Below are 26,635 nucleotides of genomic sequence, written 5' to 3'. Positions count from 1 at the left end.
TTTATACAAATATGTTCATTTATGCGTGTAATGCACGATTTAAATACAGTACTAGTGATGCCATTAACTCCACAGTCTGAAACAAAATATCATTATACCAAGTTTAAAAGATTAAATTATCCTATCAAATCATACAACAAATTGATATCAACTATTTGATGCAGACATAAAATATTCTTGATTTTATTCTACAATCTCCCTCAAGCTTGGTGATAGATATTGATAGGACCAAGCTTGCAAATAAGAAATTCATGAGTTTGTGCTGACAGTTCCTTTGTGAGTAGGACAGCTAGTTGATTGGATGTGGGAATATATTCAATAATGATAATCCCTTCCTCTAGCTTTTCTTTGATAAATTGCCGTTCTGCTTCAACATGCTTCATTCTATCATAAAAAACTGGATTGTGCGTTATACCGATAGTTGATCTATTGTCGCGATATAGTTGCATAGGATCAATGCATTTTATTTTCAGTTCAATATTTTCCGCTGATTTCCCTTCAAACATTTTTTAAATTCCCCAACTCAATTGGCGTCTTACTTGACTCAGACCCAAGTTTATCAATAACCTCAAAGGTTTCAATATTGTCAATAAATGTAATTTTGAGTGAATCTCTTGGCAACCAAACATGTTTCTTTCCTTTCAATTGAGTAATCTGCCTTGTATTTGACTGTAAATACTCATTTGCACCCAACCATTTTTGTCCTTTAGGGTGCATGATTTGAAATTCATAGACTTCGATTATAGTTTATTGTTTACAATGAAAAAATAGATCTAATATTAAATATGCACCCTACTTATTTATATTATTAGTAATTAGTAATTAAAAATAGAATGGATTTCAAATGATACTATTACTGAGTAAACTTGAAATTCATCCTAATTAACATCAAATACTATACAAACATGCAAGAAGGGAATTTGAAGTTTATGGTTTTATTTTTTCAAACAACAAAAATGCATTTGAATATATTTGAAATCCATCAATCCAAATGGAACCTTATTGTATATCCACCAAGATCCATGAATTATTTTGTTTTAAGGCACACATTCATCTCACCATTTATAGCTTCTTGACTTGACATAGGAATAGTTAGACAGTACAGTTTCGAGGTAATGGCACAAATGTAGAGGAAAAATTTGAAGGAGATGAAGGTTGCCACTTTAAATACTTTACACCTGCGACAAACGAAATTTCGTCTTTTGAGATGCATTTCAATTTTATTTTCATTTGTATCCTATAATGAACAGTGGTGGGTAAGATAACTTAGTGATTTGTTGCTATTGTTATTTTCGGGTCATGTTTTAAATTTGTATTATCTTTGAATTAGGTTTTGTTGTACCTTTTATAAGAACTAGCATTAGCACATGCATTTGCACGGGAACTTATATTTTATATGCCATAAATAATTAAGTAGATATTCCATAAGAAATAGCATTAGCACGTGCATCACAAGCGAACTTATGTTTTATATGACATAAATAATTAAGTAGATATTCTAACAAATCAAAATAATAACAAAAATATGTTATCAAACTTTGTGAACTGAAATTCTAATGTAATTTAATTATGCAATTTATCTATTTATACTCATTTATAACCATCAACTTTATCATAACTGATTATTCATCTATCTCGTAATATAATATTGTGACATTTTCACTTCTTGCAAGATAATAACGTCGCCTTCCAATTTTTTGTTATTAAAATTATATTCTCTCATTTTCCCATAAACTTTCTATAGACTTGTTCTTGCTTATTCTTTCCTTTTTATATATTAATAAACAAAAATTTAACAATCACAATGAAAAAGTAAACATTTATCAACCAAATTAAAGAATTAAATATATATATCTAATTATGATATTAAGTACTGAAACATAATTGATTAACTTAGAAATTAAGAAAGAAAAAAAATACCATGTAAAACTCTTAGTATTTAGTAGCAATAAGCGTTAAAGTCCGCCTTTACAATCCTAAAATGAAAAGCATATCAACCAATTAGACAGTTTTAAAATTTTAATTATGAAATGCATTAAGTACTGAAATATAATTAATTAACCTAGAATTTAAGTGAGGATTTAAAAAATAACAAGTAAAATTTTTAGTTGTAATAAGCATGAAAGTCCAACATTTGATTTTACTTCAAAATTGAAAGCTGAACTTATTAATAGACAATAGTTCATCTTTCACATTCACAAATTAATCCACAACATGTATATCATCTATTTAAGTAATCTTATAAGATGACTCTATGCATGATTTCTTTTTTCCTAACCTATGACAATTAGTAAGAAAATTAAACATTAATTATTATACTCATGTCATTATGGAAAACGTTTGTAGTACACATTAATAGTCCACCAATATTTCTATTTCATAATAACTATAATATTATTATTTGATAATTGGTTTAGTTTTTTTAACCTAACTAATAAATTTTAAAACCTCTTCAATTCTTTGTAATTCTTTTGAATGCTTATACGATCTTTAATCTTCCTACAACAACTATTTTTCCATATTTAAAAGCCAAAAGAGCTGTCATTTCATTTTATGTTTCATAAACAAAAATATTATTTTCTATACAAATATATTACAACTAGTTACTATTGAAAATGAATTAGAAATTCTTGAGACCTTTGTTTGGATACGTGATTTAACTTCATATATATAATAATACACATATTGCAACTAATAGTTAAAATATTTGATCATTTGAATCCAAATTATTATTAAAATTAATAGGAGTAAATGGACTCAATTAAAGTGGGAGTTGGTAAGAGTCATAAAAGAGGTTACTTCTAATTAAATCCAATTTTTCCATTTATGCCCCTATGAGGTTTTTATGTTTGCATATATGTTCATTTCCCTACACTTGGAGAAAAGTCATCAATTAACAATTGAAAAATATTGCCCTTCATCCACATTTTTATACGTACTAGGAAAAGACACGTGTGACGCACGTGGGAACACACTTTCATTGTCGATAAGAGTCATTAAAGAAATGAATTGAAAAGAGATTAATTTCTGTATATATTTCATGCTATATTACTGAAGACATTAAATTTCTATATATATCCTTTTTTCTTGATAAACGTTTTGCATATATAAACTCATTCAAAAGATTATAAATCCACAAAATAAACAAATCACATTCAAATAAGATTATTTTAGAAAAACATCTGTTCATTTCATTTACAAGTAAATATAAACCAAATAATTTTGACATTTCCTACTATCAGCCATAAAGAGAAGTAGTGAGCAATGTTAATGAATAATTTTTGTAAATATTTATTTATAGTAATCATAAGGAGAAGTAGACAGTAGTGAAGAACGTTAATGAAATAATTTTTGTAAAGATTTCTTTATAATATTTTTAAAAATTTACCTTCGAAGATTTGTATTTTCAAGTTACACAAAGCTATGCCTGATTTGCCCAATTTTATCTCCTTGTAAAAATACTCCTTCATTAATTGTAAGATCATCTCATAAAGTAATTATTATAGTTTCTAGCCTTTAACAAAAATGAAAAATAGTTACAATTAATAAAACTACATGTATTCAATCATAGAGAAATGCTCAGTTGCCCAACCATGTTTCCCCATTTGGTCTGCGATCACTAAAATCCGGTAGTGGGTTTTAGTGGTTTTTTTTTTTTTTTCATCACTAAAACCCACTACCGGGTTTTAGTGATCGCGGACCAAGTGGAGAAACATGGTTGGGCAGCTGAAAATTCCTCTTCAATCATATATCATTAAATTTTAATATAAACTAAGGCGTTGAAAAATATTGGTTGACTTTTTTTTATAAAGAAATATAAATACTCAGGAAGTATTCATAAGAACGATCTCTCTTCTATATCCGATAATGCTCGTATCATTTTTGTGAAAGGTAATTAATTGTTGAACCTTCTTCATTGCACCAACCTTGGTAGCACACGATTTAATTATTGACTTCATTATTTTAACTTGACATTTTAAAATAGTTAATCCTAATTAATGTCAAATAAAAGAAATTAATATCTGGTCCTCACACAAATTAAGTTTTGTATGGAATTTTTTTTTTAACTTTATTTACAATCAACTAAGACAAAAGAATTTTGGTATTTCAATCTTCTATAAGTTTAGTTTTTTGTGGAAAAATTATTTTCACTTCGTCTACATGCAAATAAAAACAATGAATTTTGGAATTTCAATCTTCTCGAATTAATATTTTCATGGAAAAAGTTTGTTCAATTCCTTTACAAGCAAATAAAAACCAAAGAATTCTGGAATTTCAATCTTCTTGGAAATTGAATCCTTATCTAGCACATACATAGTTTGACAATTTTGGCATCGTCATAATAATTGATTTTCCAAAAACTTCCTTACCAATATTCTCAATGTGAGTTACACCATCACGACCTACTATAACTTTTGGTAAAACGGCACGTGTTCAGTCCTACAGTTTTACAACTTCAAGTTTCTTAGTTAAAACGTTCTCTAGGTTTGTTTGAATGGGGTCATTTATGAATTTAAAATTCATCATATCAAATATATATATTACGATCGTCTGTGTAAACTTAATTAGTGATGTTCAGATTAATTCCTATCAACTCAGTTGGTATTATTTAAATTCATGCATCAAAAAACTCTTCAAATTAAGTTCCTTCGCCCCAAATCAGATCCTAATTAACCCAATATTATCGATTTTTGAATATCTGAGATTCAAATGAAGGTAAAATGCAATTTATATATCATGATTCTTCATTGTATCTTAACGGACAAGTAGTCAAATGTATTAATATAATTTCGCAAAATAATTATTTTATGTAATGTAAATTAATTACAATAGCTACTTTTTATTTGGCAGTTATCTTAACCATATCAATTTCTATAATCAATAAAATATAAACTGTTTCAAAAGTATTTATTAGAAAGGTAGGTTTCTCGCTAGACGGGTCGATCAAATCCATGTATAGCGTGAAAAGTACTATCTACAAGCAAATAAAACCAATAAATTTTGGAATTTTAATCTTCTCAAATTAAGATTTTGGTGGAAAAAATATGTTTACAAGCAAATAAAAACTAAAGAATTTTGGAATTTCAATCTTCTTGGAAATTGAATCCTTATCTAGCATATAACATACACGTAATTTGACAATTTTGACCTCATAATAATAATTTATTTTACAAAAACATCCTTACCAAATATCTCAAGTGTGTATAAAAGAAGGATGAAGTTGACAATACAGAATGTAAAACTTTGTCCTTGGTTCACACTTTATATTCACACTTTTATAATAGGTATATAGATTGGTTGATTAATGTATTTGGATGACAAACATGCTCAGCCAAAATGGTATTCCTATTGGCTGTTTTGGCATCATGCAACTAATTGTTCTTCCTCTGCTTCACATTTTTTGGTTTTGCAGTTATAACTGTAGATAGTGTCTGATTACGTTCATCATCTGCCATTAATTTTTGTTCAGATTAAGAAGCTTGATTTAGCAAGTAGAAGAGTGAGTACGTTAGCAGGTACAGGAAAGGCTGGGTTCAAGGATGGATCAGCCTTGACGGCTCAGGTAGAAAACCATCCTTTCAAGTTTCTCTCTTAGGGTGGTTCCATCTAGTTCCGTGACAATAAGTAGATAGAATGTGAATAAAAACTATTTACTTCATGATCATACTTAGCATGGACAATAACCAATAATAGTTATTTGCAGTGGTCGTTCACGTGATGGTAAGCAAAACCTTTTTCATGTGAATTTATTATGTAGAACAAAAGAGTGAAAAACTTTATCTAGGAGTCCTGTTATGATATTTTATTGAAGCTTAAAGTAGTAGAAAAGTTAGTGAAGAGCGGAATAGTAGAAAATATGATACCTCATTGTGCAAAATCGTGCTCGCGTGGAATTCGGCTTAAGGGTGTGTTAAAATTATGAACTTGAGCCTAACTCAACCCCGAAAGCTAGCTTAAGAGTCTGAGGGTGTGTTAAGATTATGGACTTGGGCCCAACTCAAACCCAAAAGCTTTGTCCAAGTTCATATATACAACTCCCAAGGACTTAATCTAGCCGATATGGCATAACTGACAGGATGAGGCAATGACATTATGCATGCTTCTATTGTTCAGATGGCATATAATAACAAATTACATCCACCTTAATGATCTATGTTTTCCCATTGCTTTTTTTGCAACAATTCCGAAGTACTAATATTAGTTCTTACTGAATTACAGCTTTCCGAGCCTTCAGGAATTGTCGAAGCCGGAAATGGTAGATTCTTTCATCATTCTTCAAACTTAATGTATTTACTGAACTGTTGATTAATATACCATCAAAAGCTTATGGATGAGCCATGTCTCATCTAAAACCATTTGTAGTTGTTTATATTCAACAGGGACAAACTTCAACAAACTTTTATGGAATTTAAATACTCTGAGTCAAATGTATGTAGTTTTTATTTTGGATCTGCTCTGAATTTGGAAGAATATCAAGATAACAAGCTCTCTGACAAGAATTATTTAAGAGCTCCAGTTTTTAATGTTAGAAAAAAAACCTGATATTATATATGAAATTGTTACACCCATTAAATAACTTCAGCGTGTATATTTGTTGTATGACAAACCCAAAAGCATCGAATCTTATGATCCCGTAACAGAGATGTTCTTTTTTACATTGCTGCCTTTACTCTCAGAAAAATATCCATTTGATGTTCTTTTTTACATTGCTGCCTTTACTCTCAGAAAAATGTCCATTTTACGCCTTTTCTTGCACCTTTTGGAAAAAAAGTGTAATCTAATCAGTTACTGGCATTGATCATGGGCATATTCAGGAAGATTATTCATAGCCGATACAAATAACAGCGTAATCAGATACGTGGACCTGAATGAAAAAGAACCGGTACTTCTTACTTTGGAGTTAAAAGGTGTCCAACCGCGGGCACCAAAATCAAAATCTTTGAGGCGTCTTAGAAGGAGATCTGAAGCGAACACAGAAACAGTCCCCATTGATGGCAGTTCAGCTACCGAGGGAAAACTATTTCTGAAGATAATGGTTCCAGAAGGGTATCATTTGTCAAAGGTTCGAACATGTGTTGGATTGCTAATTATGATTTTTCAGTATTGTATATTGTTTTGCTCATTACATGTTGATTCTTCTGCCCATGATGGCATGAAATTCAACATGCTTTCCATGGCGTCACAGATGGGAATTATTTTCTGCTAACATTGTGCACGCACATCTTATGATTCTCGTGGTTCCACATTTTGCCCTCGTGTTCATTAACTGCACAAACCTCGTTTAGGAAGCACAAAGTAAATTTACTGTGGAACCAGAACCGGAAAACGCAATCTCAGTTAACCCCTTGGATGGGAATATAAACAGGGAAGGATTTGCCATTGTAGAGTTCAAAAGATCTTCCCCTTTGCCTTCCAAAAGTAAAATTTACTGCAAGGTATGCTATACATATTTTCTTTTTGGCATTTTTTTATTGGCTTGCTCGATCGGATTATTTGTCTTGAAATCCTTCAACGTTTCTATAATTGCTATGAAAGTGAGTGAAGATACTCCAATTGAATTCAAGAAATATTTATCTAGACCTCTTGCTTGCTTGCAGGTATACTACTGCAAGGAAGATGAAGTCTGTTTGTACCAACCACTGATGTTTGAAGTATCTTTTCAAGAGGCTCTTCGAGATGCTACCTCGGCCGAGATAACACTACCATACCTTGTAAAGCCTAAATCACCTACATTTGATTTGCCCAGTCCGGTTCCTCGATGAATCTATAAATGTACATCTGTCTATATTTCATTCCAGCAACATATGTGATTCATTAATAAATGGCATATATCTCATTGTCCTTGTGCCCCATCATTCTCACCCTCTTCCAAATTCTTGCTGGATTTTGACCCTGCTTCAAATTCTTTATTTCCCTCCCAACTCCCAAATGTAGAGAGAATCTAAAATCTTTTTTTAAAATAAATCTCTCTCTCAATCCAACACAAAAAATTCCACTAAAATTTCTTCAAGGACACAAACAATTGTCGTGCAAAGAAATGACAAAACTCAAACCCATCGAACACATCGAGAATCCGATCAATTTATGGTAAATTTAGAGCAAATATCATTTTTTTTATTGCTTTCAAGCCCGTTTGGATTTTGTAGAGATTTTTTAAAATAAGTGCTTTTAAAAGCTACATTTTTTGGCTTTTAAAAAAGCTCTAATTTTGACTTTAAAAAGTGTTTATTTAAGCACTTTTTTGGTCAACCAAACACCTTGTTAACTGAAAAGCACTAAAAAAAGTGCTTTTTTGCCCTGACTTTTGAAACCAAATTGGGTTGTTTTCTATTGCACGTGTATTGCGTGTCTTTATTTACTAGTTTAAATAAATAAACTGGCTATTACCCGAGACAATTGTATAAATTAAATTGTTATATGTGAAATTTTAGATTTCAAATATAAAATTAATTCCAGATTTTTATTATTACTAGCGGACAATTATTGCATAATTTCTTGCTCTTAAGCGCACGATTGTCAAGTTTTAATAAAGGATGAATAAAGTATCGTTCCCATGAGGAGTATGCTTGAAAATTATATTAGCTCGTGTAATTAAAATAGGATAAATTTTATCTAGAGAATTAAATAAGAATTTGTTTTTGAACTTAAAGAAATATACCAGCAAAACTAGTAAACAATTCACACACTTGAGATAAATATCACTGAAAGAAAATATCTAGACGATTTGATTTCACTTAGTTTCGAAAACGACTACTTCTAATTAATTTATGCTCATGAATTCCTTTTATCTAATAACCAAGAACACTTAAGTATTTTTATTTCCCTCTTCCGAGCAAGAAATATAATGTATCAAATAAACTTTGATTTCAATATCCCTATTAAAAATCGAAGCTTAAAGATATGTGATAAACGATGTTCTTATACAAGCTCTGTTAAAGTTATACGTCTCCCGACCTATATAAACATTAACAATGTAATTTTTATTGGTCCTATTCAAAATCGTCTCTCCCGAGCATCGATTTCAAATAAATATGACAATTCAATTATTAATCAGGTAATTGAAAGACAATCAATTCTAGAAAACATAATTAAATTAAGGGAATTCAATCCAATAAATTAAAAGGTTGTAGAAGTCATCTCCAATAAGCTACATCATCTTTTAGACTTAAAAGTTTAGTTCATGATGCAATCTAAACAAACCCAAATCATGTTTTTCAAGCTAAACATCAATTCAGAATTTAAAAGCTTAATTAAAGAATAACAAATCCGAAATAGCACGTCTCTGTGTCCAGGTAATGCGTTCTTCGCCTTTGTTTCTTCTGTTCTTCAAAATTTTGCAGATTTTTCGAGCCCTTCAAGTCTCTCTCAATCTCTCACAATTTGTGTTGAGTTATCTCTCTGATGCGTGCAGCTGATCTCCTCCTCCTCTGTGATTTGCTGCTTGTATTGTGCTATATAGGGTAGAGTCCTTCTCGAATCCCGACGAACGAAGCCCATCAATCGAGTTTTTTATGTTTCGAAGACTCCCGTTTCTGTTTTCTACCCGCAGCAGCGCGACAGCTCTTCCATTTAGTGCAAAAACGTTTCTTTTTCGAACCTCAAGCACTGCTGCTCTTCTTCTCAAGCGCTGATGCTCTTCATGTTCATCAATGTAGCGTTGCTGCGCTTGTTCATAGCGCAGAGGCGCTGTGTTTCTCTTCTCCAGGGTGCAGGGGCGCTGCCGCTTCATTGTTTCACGCGCAGAAGTCTTCTAAAAATCATATTCAGAGTTCTAGCCGTTGGATCGAGCTGAAAGTTGGATAGAAGCTTCATAACATCTTATACTTTATTTTGAACGGTGCAGATCATAGTTGGATCTCTTTAAAGTTGGCATTAATTTCTGGACAATTGTTGCTTCGTGATTGCTTCTTTCGCCTCTTAACTTCCAATCCTTGCATATCACAAAACAACAAATAAATACGCATAAAATCGCTCGATACATCACAAAATCCAAGTCATATTATATGCAAATTAAGTGCATAAATTACACTTATCAAATTTCCTCAGTCTTAGACTTTTGTTCGTTCCGAACAAAACAATAATGAGTAATATAATCGGCCTCCGATTTTATATTCCACAATTCAATCCACATGTCGGCTAATATTCTCAAGAGTTCTTGTGTATGTGTGATTTGTAAATATCATCTACCCACCTAACTTTCGATAAAATCATGTAACCCGTAAGCTTCATAGATTCATTAACTCCGCCCCCAAGTTTCAAAATACTATAAACCAAGTTCAACCTTTAGTCACACAGATCAAAAGAACTTTTTCGGTTAATTTGTAGGCTCAAGCATATTAAGCAGGAGATAAATATCCAGATATATATCAATGGTAATCAAAGACTCAGGATTCAAGAAAAGGAATCAGATATTTTCAATTTGGGCAGTATTGAGTAGCTAAAAATATTACTTGCATTGCATTACCAGATGTTTATCTTGGCTTCCTTCTACTCCATACATTCTCCATATTTTTGCCTTGTATTTGGACTAGAATTTCAATTCATTTTTTTTTTCAAGGCCCCCTTAACCTTACTTTCTTCGTCATTACACTTTTTTTCTTTGAACTATGAACTTTTTAGCTTTTCATTTTTGGTTTTGGAATTTTCATATCAAGGCTAACAAATGAATAGTGACTAAAAAGGTCAAATTGATTCAAAAATGTCTAAATCACTTCTGTGTTCATAAAAATCTCCCTCAGTTTCAAGCAAAAATCTTAAGAGTTAAGAATCAAATCCTCTAATCGACATCACAAATCCACATAATTGTTCTCTAATTATTACAATTATCGAAAATCTTGGCATTCGTGCATATGTGTGAGAACTCAAGATTAAATACATCTAACAGTGACTTTTTAGCACAAAAAAATTATTTTCATCATAGGCCAACACATTTACATATCATGCCTTCAACTCAAATTAACTCATAAAAATTTTCAAATTTTCACACCAATCCACCCAAACTTAATATATACAATGTCCTCAATGTACAATAGTAAATAAAAACAAGGACATGTACCTTGGGCACCGAGCGTCAGTACTCGACATCATCTTGATCATCCATTGCTTCTTCATGGGTGGCGCTGAAACTTGCACTTTTCACCTACACAAATCAAAATTATTATTGATGTCTAATCTCTTAAAAAAATAATATAATGAAAGAAAGACAACTAAAATAAAATAAATAAATAAAAATAAAGCAAATAAACAAAAAGAGCTTGGGTTGCCTCCTAATAAGTGCTTAGTTTATAGTCCATAGCCGGACTATAAGCCAATTCTAGCCTGTTGCCACTTTTTTGGAGGTTTTGCCCTTCTCTTTTACCCTCAAAACATACTCAATAATCTTTTGAACTTAGATTTCTTCTTCTTCTTCTTTTTCTTCTTCTTCTTCTTCTTCTTCTTCTTCTTCTTTAGCACTGGCGGCTCATTATCCCTTGGCAAAGTTACTTTACTCTCAACTTTGAGACATCTTTCCATCCTTTTTGCTTGCTTGATCATAAACAATTTCTCCTTGGAAGAATTTCTAGCCTCCTTGAACACAGTAAACGTCACTTTCTCACCTTCAACACCCATCGACAACTTTCCTTTTTTGACATCGATCTTGGCTTCAGCAGTAGCCAAGAACGGTCTCCTCAATTTCAATGACATATTTTTATCCTTCTCCATATCTAGCACCACAAAATCTGCAGGAAAAATAAATTTGTAAATTTTTACCAGAACGTTCTCGATAATTCCACGCAGATATGTGAGCGATCTATTGGCTAACTGCAATGCGATTGTCATAGGCTTCACCTCGCCTAGTCCTAAACTTTTGAAAACAGACAAAAGAATTAAATTAATGTTAGCTCCTAAATCACAAAGTGCTTTATTAAAATTAGAAGAAACAATAGTGTAAGAAATAGTAAAACTCCCTGGATATTTTAATTTCTTTGGCAGCTTCTTTTGAAGGATATCACTACATTCCTCAATCAGGTTCACTGTCTCAAATTCTTCCACCTTCCGTTTCCTAGACATCACCTCCTTCAAAAATTTACCATAATTAGGCATTTGCAATAAAGTATCGGCGAATGGAATATTGATGTGAAGTTTCTTGAAGATCTCAAGAAATTTGACAAACTGTTCATCCAACGCTTTCTTCTTAAATCTCTGAGGATAAGGAAGCTTCGGCTTAAAAATAGGTTTCTGTTTAGATTCATCCTTCGACTGCATGAGGTTACTCTCACCAACTTCAGCTTCTTCAACTTTCTTCTCCTTCTCGACTTCAGATTTAATTTTACTGACTCCAACTTCTTTTCCACTCCTCAACTCTGTGGCTTTGCAGTTTCTATTGGATTCACCTCAGTATTACTCAGGAACTTACCTCTGTTTTGATCTTTCAGTGCATTCGCCAGCTGCCCAATTTGTGTCTCCAAAGATTTCATTGAAGCACCCATATTAACCATATGCGTCTCCAGGCTATCTAGACGAGATTCCGTCTTTGCCATTCTTTTGCCAGATTCCGCAACAAAAATACTAACCACGTCCTCCAAATATGTCCTGACCTCTCTTCTCCCTTATTTGTATTAAATCCTAGAGAAGGATTCAATACATTCTTGTTATTTTCATAAGAAAAATTTTTATGGTTACGCAAATCAGGATGATAAAAATTGGGAAAAGGGTTACCTCGATATCCTCCATAGCCTCTAATGTTAATGTATTGGGCCTCTTCAGGGGTGTGTGGCTCTGCAATAGTTACAGACTTACCTTCAGAATTTCTAGTGCTCATAGCCGCTATCTGTGCTATAGCGACCCAACCCGGATCCACTACCTAATCAGAGTTAAGAGCATAATTAAGCATGCATTAAAATAAATCGCTGCGGAAGACTTAAATAAAAGCAGACCAACAGAATACAATCGGTTAAACAAATTCGATTATACAACCCAATCGAATTAATGAGCCTAAAGGGCAAAACCTGCAGCTAATCCTGCTGTCTTCACTGGTCACTGGCTACTCCAAGCTCCTGGTGCTCAATCCTGCACCTACACCTGCCCCGTCGAATGGGGTGTCCAGATACACAGAAAAGACTGGACGTGAGCTCTAAGCTCAATACTAAAGCAATGATATATAAAATATATGCAACACATAAGTGTATTTAAAACGAGAGTAAAACAGTACTCAGAGGCGCCATGAATATACAGGGCAATATCGGGTAGCAAGTCCGTGGTGCCGCTCCTATATTCACCTATCAACTATAGCGTCTACTCCACCGTCGTGGTTTCTCCTAGTGATAGCAAAACCAGGGGCTGAGTGTCCCCAAACACGAATCCGCAGGAAGTAACGCCTCACTGACAGAAAGTGTCAATGACTCACATCATACCAGATGCAGTCAACCGTAAAAACATGCATGTACTAAAGCCGTAAAACATGGTAAAACAAGTAGCAAATACTCATGCAACACATACAATATATATCATGCTGGCTATCTCAGTCAATACTTACGTACCTTACTACAGGCAGTCCTAGCAGTCCCACTCTAGGTTCCCAACCTATCATCAACTCTACAATGCAAATATTCATGCATCATTAATTAAGCTCTAAAGGCCTTAACTAAGCTATTGAATACTCCTAAATATTTTAAGGAGACCATAGCTATACCTGCGTCCATCGTCAGCCCTCTGATGGAGACTATCCTGCAACTAGGGGCGCACCCCTGCTGCAGCTCCACAGCCTCGAGCACGGCTCCACTACGCGAGCACTGCTCCGCTACTATGTCAGACACTGTCTGATTATACTAGAATATTTTCCCTACTCCAACTCTAAAATAAGAGTACCCAAAGCCCTAAAATAGAGCCACGTGGGAGAAGGAGAGGAAGTTGGTGCGAGTCTCAAATGAGCTCCTTGACTCTCTATATATAAGCGAGGGTTCGGGTTGTCCGTTCATGCCTTCGGAGCGTCCGAACTGCTTAGGGCCGTCCGATCGTCTCATCGGATCGTTCGATCTCTGCCACATGTCAATCCAATCGCATGCAACCATGCACCTGTCCCGAACACTGTTCGGATGGTCCGAACTGCCTCTTTGGATCATCCGAAGTCACCCCTATGACGTCACCGATGACATAATACTTCAAGACAGCTGGCTGGGCTACTCTTCGGATCGTCCGAACGATCTTCGGATCGTCCGAAGCCTTCAGAGCCTCCGAAGCCTGGCTCCGTCCATGTTCGGATCCTCCGAACTCAGGTTCGGAGCGTCCAAACCCTTCGAACCTTACCCACCATTTCCGAGTGTCCTGAATCCATTTCTTGACTCCATTAATCCATTTGGAATTTCCTTAATCATATTTTACTTAATCTAAACATGATTACACAATTAATTACGCATTAATCGTTAATTTTGGATACGGGTCACTAAATGTGCATTCAATGCCGAGACTTGAGCAGATAAAGAAGTGAGAGGATCCACAACATAAACTTCGGCTGATTACTTGATGCCATCTCGTTCAGTCAGCCACTAAAAGCTGGTGATAGTAATTTGTTCTAGTATCTCATACGCCTGAGTAGGATCTTTTGAAAATATTGTACCACCAGCTGTTCCACAGATCTTTGTAGTCGCATTCAGTCCATTATAAAAAAAAATTCAATTTGCTCCCAATCAGAAATGTTGTGGTTTGGGCACCATCTCAACAAGTCCTTGTAATGCTCCCATGCCTCGTATAATTGCTCAGCATAATGCTGCCTGAATGTGCTAATTTCTATCTTCAATTGAGTGGACTTGTCAGGAGGAAAATATTTGGCAAGAAACTTCATTGCCATATCCTCCCAAGTAGTAATACTCTCAAGTGGTAGTGATTGAAGCCAACATCGTGTCTGATCCCTGAGAGAAAACGGAAACAAATGAAGTTTAATAATATCATCAGAAACACCATTAATTTTTACCATGTCTGTGATCTACAGGAATGTCCTCAGATGCAGATGAGGATCAGCAGTGGAACTTCCACTAAATTGGTTTTGCTGAACCATATTGATCAGTGCAGGCTTCAACTCGAAATTGTTGGCATTGATGGTTCCACGAGCTATGCCAGAATAGTGAGCCGGGACTACGGGCCTGAAGTGGTCTCTAATTGGCACCAAGGGAGGTGAATTGTTTTCAGCCATCTCTTTCAACTCTTCTCTTCTTGCTTTACGTAAAGCTCTAGTAGTTCTTTCGATCTCAAGATCAAAAAGTAAAGAATCAACACTTTGATATCTTTGCATACACTACAAACCAAAGAAACCAAAACGAATCAGTAACTAACAAAAAGTAAAGAGAAAACTCTAAATTAAAATATAGACTAATTGGTAACAAGACAAATATAACTTCAATAAAAATATTTCCCGGCAACAGTTCCAAAAACTTGTTGCATAATTTCTTGCTCGCAAGCGCACGATTGTCAAGGTTTAATAAAGGATGAACAAAGTATCGTTCCCACGAGGAGTATGCTTGAAAATTATATTAGCACTTTTAATTAAAATAGGCTAAATTTTATCTAGAAAATTAAATAAGAATTTCCTTTTGAACTTAAAGAAATATACCAGCAAAACTAGTAAACAACTCACACACTTGAGATAAATAACACTGAGCGAAAATATCTAGAGGATTTGATTTCACTTAGTTTCGACAACGAATACTTCTAATTAATATATGCTCATGAATTTTTTTCATCTAATAACTAAGAACACTTAAGTATTTCTACTTCCTTCTCCCGAGCAACAAATATAATGTATCAAATAAACTTTGATTCCAATATCCCTACTAAAAAATTAAGATTAATGTATGTGATAAAATATGTTCTTACACAAGCTCTGTTAAAGTTATATGTCTCCCGACCTATATAAACATTAACAGTGTATTTTCTATTGGTCCTATTCAAAATTCCCTCTCCCGACCATCGATTTCAAATAAATATGAAAATTCAATTATTGATCATGTAATTGAAAGACAATAAATTCTAGAAAACACAATTAAATTAAGGAAATTCAATCCAATAAATTAAATAATTGCGGAAGTCGTCTCCACTAAGCTACATCATCCTTTGGAGTTAAAAGTTTAGTTCATGATGCAATCTAAACAAACACAAATCATGTTTTTCAAACTAAACATCAATTCAAAATTTAAAAGCTTAAGTAAAGAATAACAAATACGAAATATCGCATTTTTGTGTCCAGATAACGCGTTCGTCTTTGTTCCTTCTGTTCTTCAGAATTCTACAGATTTTTCGAGCCCTTCAAGTCTCTCTCAATCTCTCACAATTTGTGTTGTGTTATCTCTATGATGTGTGCGGCTGATCTCTTCCTCCTCTGTGATTTACTGCGTGTATTGTGCTATATAAGGTAGAGTCCTTCTCGAAGTCTGATGAACGGAGCCCATCAATCGAGTATTTTAGTTTTGAAGACTCCCGTTTCTGTTTTCTACCCGCAGCAGCGCGACAACTCTTCCATTTAGCGCAGAAGCGCTTCTTTTTCAAACCTCAAGCGCTGCTGCTCTTCTTCTCAAGCGCTACTTCTCTTCATGTTCCTCAATGTAGAGTTGTTGAGCTTGTTCATAAAACAGAGGCGCTATGTTTCTCTTCTCCAGGGCATAGCTACGCTGCACAACGGCGCAAGGGCGCTGCCGCTTCATCGTTTCCTGTGCAGAATTCTTCCAAAAATCATATCCGGTGTTCTAGCATTTGGATCGAGCTAAAATTTGGACAGCAGCTTCATAACATCTTATACTTCATTTTTAATGGTGAAGATCAGATTTGGACCTATCTAAATTTGGCAATAATTTCTGGACAATTGCTGCTTTGTGATTGCTTCTTTCGCCTCTTCTCGGTACTTAACTTCCAATTCTTGTATATCGACCAAAGATTTTGGTTGGAAAATTCTAGCAAGTGCAAATTTTAATTAAATTAAAAAGCATCGTAAATAAAAGAAGAATTCAAATTTTAGAAAAATGACCAGGAACACACAACGGTACCAGACATCAATTATTGCTACGTATTGGATTTAATTAAGCAAGAATTACCTATGTTCAAGATGAAATTCCCTATCATGATTATTAATCTATTTCTAGAATTAAAAATCCTATTTTTATTTAACAGTCCAATTATTTCAAATTGAATTTAATTAAACAAAAACGCATTCCCAACTATGGAATTTTAGCTTTCGCCTAAAATCGCACACTGAAACCGAATACTATTTCTAGTCAGTTTAACCATGTGTTGATTGATATTTTTGAAGTTAATTTCAATCTATTTTTTCCAAGTCAAGATCGAACAACAAACATGAGATTAATTGGCCAGATTAAAAGCAATAAATATGCATAAATATTAATCAATAAACATAAAATTAATCAAAACATCAATTAATCCAACCCATGAACAAAAATCATTAGTCTGTCCCTATCGTGGTCCCGGTCAAAAGACGACTACTCTATAATATCAAAATTAGACAGAATTCTAATGTTTGAATTCATCTCAAATAAAATATAAGAATAAGAATAATAAAATTCTCAGGGATGGTGCGCGGGTCTTGCTTGTGTTCTTTAATTCTTCTCCTCTTCAAGCCCTAGCCGTCATTTCGAAATTTGGTAAAATGCCCTCTTCAAGTTGGCCGGTGTTTTATTTTATATTCCTTCTTTAAAAAGCCCTATTTTTGTCCTAAATCAATAATCAATATTTTCCCAAAATAAAAGAGTCCCGAAATTTCCAAATTCTGCGACATATAATTTTTTTCAAATCCGCGACATGCACAAACCCTGTGCTACCTCCGTACATACCTCTGTGAATTTTACAATTTCTGAAAATAAGAGTGCACGGACCCTGGAAAAAGGTCCGGGTCCACCTCAGGGTGCTCTCTGCCTCAAATTTTTTGACGAAACATATGCACGGACCTTCCTCTAAAATATTCACGGGGTCCTTGCATTAAACTGGAGTGAATATTTCTATTGGTCGAAATGCACGGACCTTCATCAATAAAATGCATAGGGTCTGTGCATTAAATTTCAAAATTTCCTTCTTTGCTTCTTATGATTTTCCTCGACTTTCAATCAAGCTCCAACGTGGCATAGCAATGTTTGACTTTTTATTCAATATTCATGTCTTCTCAAATCTCAATCAAATCTACAAACACAGAAAGTATGATGATTTATGCTCAAAACTAGGAACAAAAATGTCAGATAAGCACGAATACGACAAAATAGAGTGCCTAAAAGACTATAGGATTCGTACTTATCAAACCCTCCACACTTAGCTTTTGTTCATCCTCGAACAAATAAAAAAAATTATAGATGAAAAATATCAATGATTTAAAACACAAAGTAGCACAATCAACACCTTTCAATCTATCAAATCTCTTCACACACAGTCAAAAGCTCATACTTCAAAAATCACAAGCCTCGCTTTCGTTGAAATTCAAAACTCGAACACTACCCAGAAAAGATCAACAAAATGAGACGTGTGTAGTGTATGTGTCAGAACTTATACTCCTCAAAACTTATTTGGTTCAAGGATTTCTCATGTTTATTCATAAATTTTTTTTCAAATCCTCATATACTTGTCTTTCATATCCCTCTCTACTAAATTTTGAATGATTATGATTCGGTTAATAGGTCTTTTAAGCTTATAACGTTAGGCCACGACTCACGACTACAATAAATTATAGGAAATCAAAAGTGAGGGAAATCAAACAAGTTCTTCATTTAGCACAATTACATAGCTCTAATTTCCATCAATTATTGAATTTCATCACAATCTTTTCATTCATCAATGTCAACCCCCTTTTCTCCTTTCCCTTATATATTGTTTTTCTTTTTCAGTACCCTTTGAACTGTTTTAGGTTTTTTCCACGCCATACACAATTTTTTTCCATTCAATCCCTTCTATCATTCAAGAATAATTCACCAACTCCTTCAAATATATTTATGTGAATCAATTATGAGTTTTTGTAAATTTAAAAGCGCTAAAGGCTTTGTTTCTCTCAGAATTCTGGTAGGAAAAGTAGTGTATAGGCTACAAAATCAGGTAGTCAATGTAAAATAGAAGAAATGATAAATGGGGTCTAATTGTGCGCCATTGGCACACACCATTCAATTTTATAAAGCTCAATGGGGTTACTATGGACAATAGTGATGCATCAGATAGGCTCGAAAGGCTCAAATGGTCCAAAGATCGCCTAAATCATCCCTAAGTCACAATCGTTCGAATTTTCGCTTCGAGGACTAATCAGACAAGTTCTAGGGATAAAAACTTCAATTTTTCTCTTTTTTTTTCATGAGTCCACCTATTACCATTCACAATTAATTTGCACAAGTATGACAAAAGTGCATGAATGATGTCTCATAAAGTCAATGCAGAACTAGTTCATATAAAAGTCTCTACCTTGCAACTACGACTCATCTCATTCGATTCTAGTCATGAAACAGTTTCTAAGGCGATCAAAAATCTAGCAAACTAATTGGTATGTCATATAAAACACAAGTGCAGTGCCTCAAAAGATACTCATCTCCATTTTTTAAAAGTGTTGCTAAGTGATTTGAAACATAGGGTAATGAATGACTCACCGCCCACACTTTTAAAATCGACACTGTCCTCAGTGTTAAAACTCAAAAAATAAGGAAGAAAATGAGCACGAGCAAAAACACTTCCCTGAAAAATGTCGACGACAATAAAATACAAGGAGCGGGTGATAGCCTGAACATAAATAACAACAAAACCAACCAAAACGCGTAAAGTAGAAAAAATGAGCACACAAGCACACACATAAGCTGCAAAATAAATTCAACAGAGAATAAGAAAAACTGAAAGCATAACCATAATATCCATTAAACAAATCCAGCGAATAAAGGTGATAGAGTTCAACAACAGTTATAACGCAAGACATAACTAGAACATGCAAGACTAGCCGCAAAATATGCCAAAAGATGCAAACACAACAAATAAATCCCAAAACAAATATAGTTCAAAATCACCAACAAAAACGCCTAAAATATCCAAAACAACACTATCATAGACAACTCCAAACTACGCCTCATCTGAAGTAGAGGCCGACTCGTCAAGCTCATCCAAGGCATAATGATCAAAAGGCAGAGTGTAAACGTCAGCTGAATAGGACTGTGTCCTAGCATGATGCTCCAGGCGAGCTGATAACTGTGTTTCATATGCATATTTTTGTTATTGTTTTTCATGCATTCATATGTTGTTGTTGTTGTTTTATTTAGTTTTAGCATGTTTAATGCATTTGTCTGCATAATACTCTTCCTGGTTCATTTTGTAGGAAAATTCAGAAAAACCAAGATTTTTGGACAGCTTTATACTCGCTCGAGCAGATGGTTATGCTCGCTCAAGCGAGTACGAGATATGAGGAAAATTTCCAGAAGTCCACTCACTCGAGCGCATTTGGTGCTCTCTCGAGCGAGCGAAGAGAGATCACCGAAACAGAGATGTTCTCGCTCGAGCGCACTTTGTGCTTGCTCAAGCGAGAAAGACGAGCCAAGAATTCTACGGAACAGAGAGTTGCTCGCTCGAGCGCACCTTGTGCTCGCTCGAGCGAGCCGAGCATACAAACTTTTTAAAATTGGAAACTCTTGCTCGGGAAGGATACTATCTTTTGAGGATCTTTGGGCATTTAAATACCGACTCATCCATCAGAATAAGTGTTACACAACACCTTTGAAGGCAAGATGCGGCTGATCATCATCTTCCATTCTACCTTTCTTCTTTTCTGTTATTTTTGATTTTCAGTTGATGTTTTGGATTAAAAACTCTTGTTTATGAATCATGTTAAACTTTGAGTAGTTTTTCTCTTTCGATCAAGGCCATGTGATTGGGCCAGAAAAATTTATGTAGAAAACTTGAATGTTTATTTGGGATTTTCAGACTTGATTTTATTTTATTGATTGTAGAATTTATATTTGTCTTGTGAATGATCTGGCCAATTATTTGCTTGCATATTAATTGATTCCAAGTCGACGGAGTAGGTATCGATTTCGATCACTTCGATAATAAACATATTGTAAAACCGAATAGAAATAGAATTCGATTTCAATGTGCGATTTGGGTGTAAACTGAATTTTTACCGTTCGTCATGCATTCAAATTTGATTAGAATTACGAAAGATTAATCCGTCAATATTTGAATATGTTTGATTGTTCTAGAAATAGACCTTGGAAAAAGTTAGGAGAATTCCCGTAATATAAGATTAAATCTGAGCATTGAATCGACTACTTGTTATATAATTTGTCTGGTACCTACATGTGTCCTTGATCAAGTTTTTCCCATATTAAATTTAATCCAAAATCTCTGCTGCATTTTTATTGAGTTTTTTAGTTTAAAATCTGAATTTTCATCACTCTTATTGATTAGTCTAGATTATGTAGAAATAATTATATTCTGATAGTCATATTTATATAGTTCATGTGGGTTCGACATCTGATTTTATTCAATATCTATAACTTGACCTGGTATGCTTGCCAGTTGATTTTAATCACACCGATTTTAGCGGTCACGAGCCAATTGACTACTCAAAGCATCCATACAATCAAAAATAGCAGAAAATATCGGACGTGTGCCCCTAGGTGCTCGGGTTGGCATATGGGTCTCATCTGGAATAACATCATGCTGATCAAGACTAGCCTCTTTGTGGGGACCTCGGGTTGCTAATCTCATCTTAGGGCAATTAACGATTAATAAACAATAAATCAAATAGTTAAAATAATACTAAAACCAAATTTTTTTTTAAATGCTGCACCTCGCTCGATCGGTAAAATCCTACCGATCGAGCGGGTAAGGGATCTCATCACTCGAGTCTGAGCATATCTTGGCCTCGCTCAATCGGTCAAATCTTACCAATCGAGCGAGCAAGAAAAATAAAGTTTTTGTTCAAGAAAAACAGGCCTCGCTCGATCGGTTAAATCCTACCGATCGAGCGGCCTCTCTGCCCAGAAAAACAGCAGAATTTTGTTTTGCTGTCAAAGCATGAATACTCAATCCCAATCGCCTCCAATCAATACAAAACATGATTGAATATATTAAGGAACATGCATATAATGGTAGTACCAAACATCAAGCATAAATCCATGTCTTTATTACATCAAACTAATAGTATCAAAGGCATTAAAACCATACACTACATAAAGTGTACTTCAAGTTATCAATCCTTTACAAGTTTGACGCTTGTTCAACTATCATACATGACCTAAGACCCGATTCCTCACTTGCTAATTCTCGTTCCCAAGCTATCAATGTCGTCGTTGACTAGCTTCTACCCCCTCTGTTGCCATGCATACATACAAAACAAAGCAACAACCGGATAAACTCCGGTGAGAAATCATTCCCAGTATAACCGACATATATAAAGCTTTAAATAAATCATATCGAATCTATTCATAATCGACTCAACAATAGAGTAAATAACGCATATATCGATTAAGAATTGATTCATATTACATCATTGCCATCAAGATTCGTAAACGATCTTGACATGGATATCCATCTATCGAAATTATTCCGGATACGAAAATAAGGTCAACCTCCGACCTCGGCATAGAACCAATTCAATAACATCTCGTATCATAATCATATCGACTCAAATTAAAGATCCACTACCTGGGATGGAACGACAACATCAAAATCAAATCAAAATATAAACAAGTATGTGGTTTTGGCGGGACAACTCAAGAATAATCGATCTTGAGTTTCAAACTCTCTAACTCGTGATGTCGTCATTATAACTTCATATATCTTGGTTCTGAACACTTCCAATCTAAAATATAACAATCAGAACAATCATATCTGTTGGAGTGCGCGGCGTTCAGATCAAACAAGATTGATACCCGGTGCAGCGGAAGTTTAAAATTTTTATTATATGGAACGATTCCATATTGGGTATCACATCTTTACGATTAAATTACGTGTGTGTAAAAATTCAAATAACGATTATATAATTTTTACCTTTAATCTCGAATCGAGATTCTGGACACCAACAGATTTCTCTGCTCTTGTTGTATCTCCCTGGAACCGATGGACGAACAGTTCTTCTATCAGGTCCACGAATAGAGATTTAATCCCTCTGATAGATTGCACTAGAAAATCTATCAGAAGTTTTCTACGAAGAGATTAACGAATTTGATCCGTTAAACTAGACTGTAATTCAAAATCACAGGCTGGAATTTCTCGAGCAGAGGGGAGAGGGGTCGTCCACTTTAAGAAAAATAGCTTAGGGTTTTCGAAAATTTTGTGCCTTGTTATATGTAATTTCTGTACTGCAATAACTTATTTATAATGTAGGCCACTAACAGCTTAGGGCCCATTAGTCATAAGTTCAGGCCCGACAAGCAAAGCCCGCATGTTCAGAAATTAATATAAAATTCATCGTGACTCCGATTGATAAACCGATTTTACCAATGTGCACAGAAACCATTTCTGCACCTTTTAAAGTCAAGATAAATTTTTCTGAATCCGAATTCAGTGATTTCCAAAAATGCCCATCACTATGTCATTTTAGGAAATCTCACTCCTCTACTCTTAAATAAGAAGTCCAACTTCTTCGTTCATTAAATTTAACTCTTTAAATTTAACTATCTCAACGGGGATTAAAAATCCATTACACTGTGTGACCCTCAATGGTTCAGGGATACAGCTAGCCGTGGGCTCACAACTCCTTGTGACTCGGAACAACAATTTCCGACTTGCCCATCGAATCATGGTATGAGCGCCTAGCAACATCGCCCCATGATTCCCTAGGTATCACTGATAGTGCCTACAAGAACCAGTAGATTTTGGTTAGCGTACAGTACGGTCCCTTCATCCATATATCCCGATCGAATCAACAACCATTGGTATATCGAGAGTCGCTCGAGATTCGATAACTAGGCAATGCATCTTGAAGATCAAATAGTGACATCTCATGTGCTACTAAGAAACCATTTCTTAAATCACATCATGTACTCTGGCCAGAGATTCGTCACACTAATATCTCCTCAGATCGCATAGGATATCCACACTCGCAAGTATGTGGTGAATCCTTGACAACAAAGCATCGACTCCTACATGTGTTGTAACTGTACCCAATCCCGACACCTGATGACCCCAATAGAGTCGGTAAACGAGTCAAAGCACAGTACTAGCATATAGAGTCTCAATGATGTCTCAAGTAGTAAGGACTAATGGTGTACAACCAAAACCGCGGACTATATCCACTCGATAAGTGATAACCACTTGGAAAGTCCGGATAGGGTAGTTCGATCATTCATCATATGAATATCCATTTGCATGCTTCGAACATCTCTATGTTCCCTACCAATGAAACGTGGTACTCTGCATCGCAAATGCTAGTCTCACACTCGAGCGATCCTTATCCTTATTATCGGACGGCTCAATCGACTAGGAACAGTTTAGAATATACAGTGACTATAAGATGTGTTTCATGATAGACATCCCCATGTTCTACCACATCTTACATACACTATAGTATATTCAAGGTCTTTATCAAAACAACAATAGTATATCACAATATAACAATATGAAGAAAGATAAAGTCATTGCCATTAATAAAAGTGTAAATTATATTAAACAAAAGATTGTTTATACAAAGAGTCATCAAAGCCCTTAGCCACAAGTTGGCTCACTGGGCACCCACTCTTTCAATCTCCCACTTGCCCTATAGCCAACTAGTCATACTACGTAGACCCATTGCTTCGCGATGTTTGTCAAATAATGGTCCTGGCAAGGGCTTAGTAAGTGGATCAGCGATATTGTCTGCAGAGGCCACTCTTTCGACAGTGATGTCTCCTCTTTCCACAATCTCCCGGATGATGTGGTATTTCCTCAGTACGTGTTTGGATCTTTGATGAGACCTTGGTTCCTTTGCCTGAGCAACGGCACCCGTGTTGTCACAGTACACCGGAACTGGACCAACAACTTCAGGAATGACGCCCAACTCTTGGACGAAATTCCTCATCCAAACGGCCTCTTTAGCAGCAGCTGATGCTGCAATGTATTCTGCCTCAGTGGTGGAATCCGCTGTGGTGTCCTGCTTGGAACTCTTCCAAGAGACAGCACCGCCATTGAGCATGAACACAAATTCAGAGGTTGACTTCGAGTCATCCACGTCACTTTGGAAGCTAGAGTCGGTATAGCCTTCCAATTTTAGTTCTCTTCCTCCATATACCATGAAAATATTCTTAGTCCTTCGTAAGTACTTAAGAATGTCCTTCACGGCTTTCCAATGCATTTGACCGGGATTAGCTTGATATCTGCTCGTGACACTCAGAGCAAATGCTACATCCGGTCTGGTAGATATCATCCCATACATGATACTACCTATGGCTGACGCATATGGTACATGTGTCATTTTCTCTATCTCTTCATCTGTCTTGGGACACATAGACTTGGATAGAGAAACTCCATGACACATGGGTAGATGTCCTCTCTTGGACCCATCCATTGAAAACCGTTTCAATATCGTGTCGATGTAGGTTGATTGAGTGAGTCCTATCATTCTCTTAGATCTATCTTTATAGATCTGTATCCCAAGAATATAGGATGCCTCACCCAAATCCTTCATCCAAAATCTACCTGATAACCATATCTTTGTTGACTGCAACATCCCTACATCATTCCCAATGAGTAGGATGTCATCAACATAAAGTACTAAGAATGTCACAGCATCCTTAACTACTTTCTTGTACACGCATGGTTCCTCCGGATTCTTGATGAAACCAAAATCTTTTATTGTTTCATCAAATTTTTGGTTCCAACTTCTTGATGCTTGTTTTAGACCATAAATTGATCTCTGAAGCTTGCATACCTTATGCTCGCTTCCCATGGATGTGAACCCCTCAGGCTGCTTCATATAGATTTCTTCCTTAATGTCTCCATTAAGAAAAGCAGTCTTCACATCCATTTGCCATATCTCATAGTCATACCATGCAGCTATGGCAATAAGGATTCTTATGGACTTGAACATTGCAACTGGTGAAAAGGTTTCATCATAGTCAACTCCTTGTCTTTGAGTATAACCTTTTGCCACCAATCGCGCCTTGTAGGTCAATACCTTACCATCAGGCCCAAGCTTTCTCTTGTAGATCCATTTACACCCTATTGGAACAATTCCATCGGGAGGATCTACTAAAGACCAAACTTGGTTTGTATGCATCGAATCTATTTCCGACTGCATAGCTTCAAGCCATAAATTTGAATCCGCATCAGAAATTGCTTCCTTGAAGTTTCTTGGATCACATCCAACATCGGGTTCACCTTGATCCCCTTCAAGAAGAAGACCATATCGAATAGGAGGTCTAGAAGTCCTTTCGGATCTTCTAGGTATAGGCGTGTCCAGCAATGGTTCCTGAGGTGTAGGATCGTTATTTTGTATTTCGGGTTCTTCTCGAATTTCTTCGAGTTCCATCATCTCGCCTTTCTTATCCAATAAGAACTCCTTCTCCAAGAAGGTGGCATTCCTTGAAACAAACACCTTTGTTTCATCAGGATAATAGAAATAATATCCGATTGAATTCTTCGGATACCCTACAAAATAACATAAGCTGGATCGACTATCCAACTTATCTCCCACTGTCCGCTTCACGTAAGCAGGACATCCCCA

The 26,635-nt window shown here is 35.1% G+C and overlaps 2 protein-coding genes across 4 annotated transcripts in view; one reads left to right on the top strand and one right to left on the bottom strand.

Moving 5' to 3' along the window:
* LOC140860315 (protein SUPPRESSOR OF QUENCHING 1, chloroplastic-like) overlaps positions 1-7,837 on the top strand; it is a 44,257-nt gene extending 36,420 nt beyond the window's left edge. For 2 of the 3 annotated variants that reach the window (XM_073263272.1, XM_073263271.1), the window contains exons 24-28: positions 5,471-5,563; positions 6,220-6,256; positions 6,816-7,063; positions 7,287-7,436; positions 7,599-7,837. In XM_073263272.1, coding sequence (XP_073119373.1) covers positions 5,471-5,563; positions 6,220-6,256; positions 6,816-7,063; positions 7,287-7,436; positions 7,599-7,763 — 693 coding nt within the window. In that variant the 3' untranslated portion in view covers positions 7,764-7,837. Of the gene's footprint in view, positions 1-5,470; positions 5,564-6,219; positions 6,257-6,815; positions 7,064-7,186; positions 7,437-7,598 lie in introns of those variants that run through there. The other variant, XM_073263273.1, reaches the window with a different exon arrangement.
* Positions 7,838-11,071: 3,234 nt separating this feature from the next.
* Positions 11,072-12,521, bottom strand: LOC140861185 (uncharacterized). The gene is made up of 4 exons (XM_073264194.1): positions 12,398-12,521; positions 11,997-12,344; positions 11,485-11,720; positions 11,072-11,140 (listed from the first exon to the last, which is right to left on the bottom strand). Exons 1-4 carry the CDS (start codon positions 12,519-12,521, stop codon positions 11,072-11,074), a joined length of 777 nt encoding a protein of 258 aa, XP_073120295.1.
* Positions 12,522-26,635: the final 14,114 nt, after the last annotated feature.

This window comes from Henckelia pumila, chromosome 4 (assembly GCF_033568475.1).
Source record: "Henckelia pumila isolate YLH828 chromosome 4, ASM3356847v2, whole genome shotgun sequence".
Classification (NCBI taxonomy): domain Eukaryota; kingdom Viridiplantae; phylum Streptophyta; class Magnoliopsida; order Lamiales; family Gesneriaceae; genus Henckelia; species Henckelia pumila.
The sequence above is the reverse complement of the archived record's forward strand: the minus strand, read 5'-3'. Positions and strand labels throughout refer to the sequence as shown.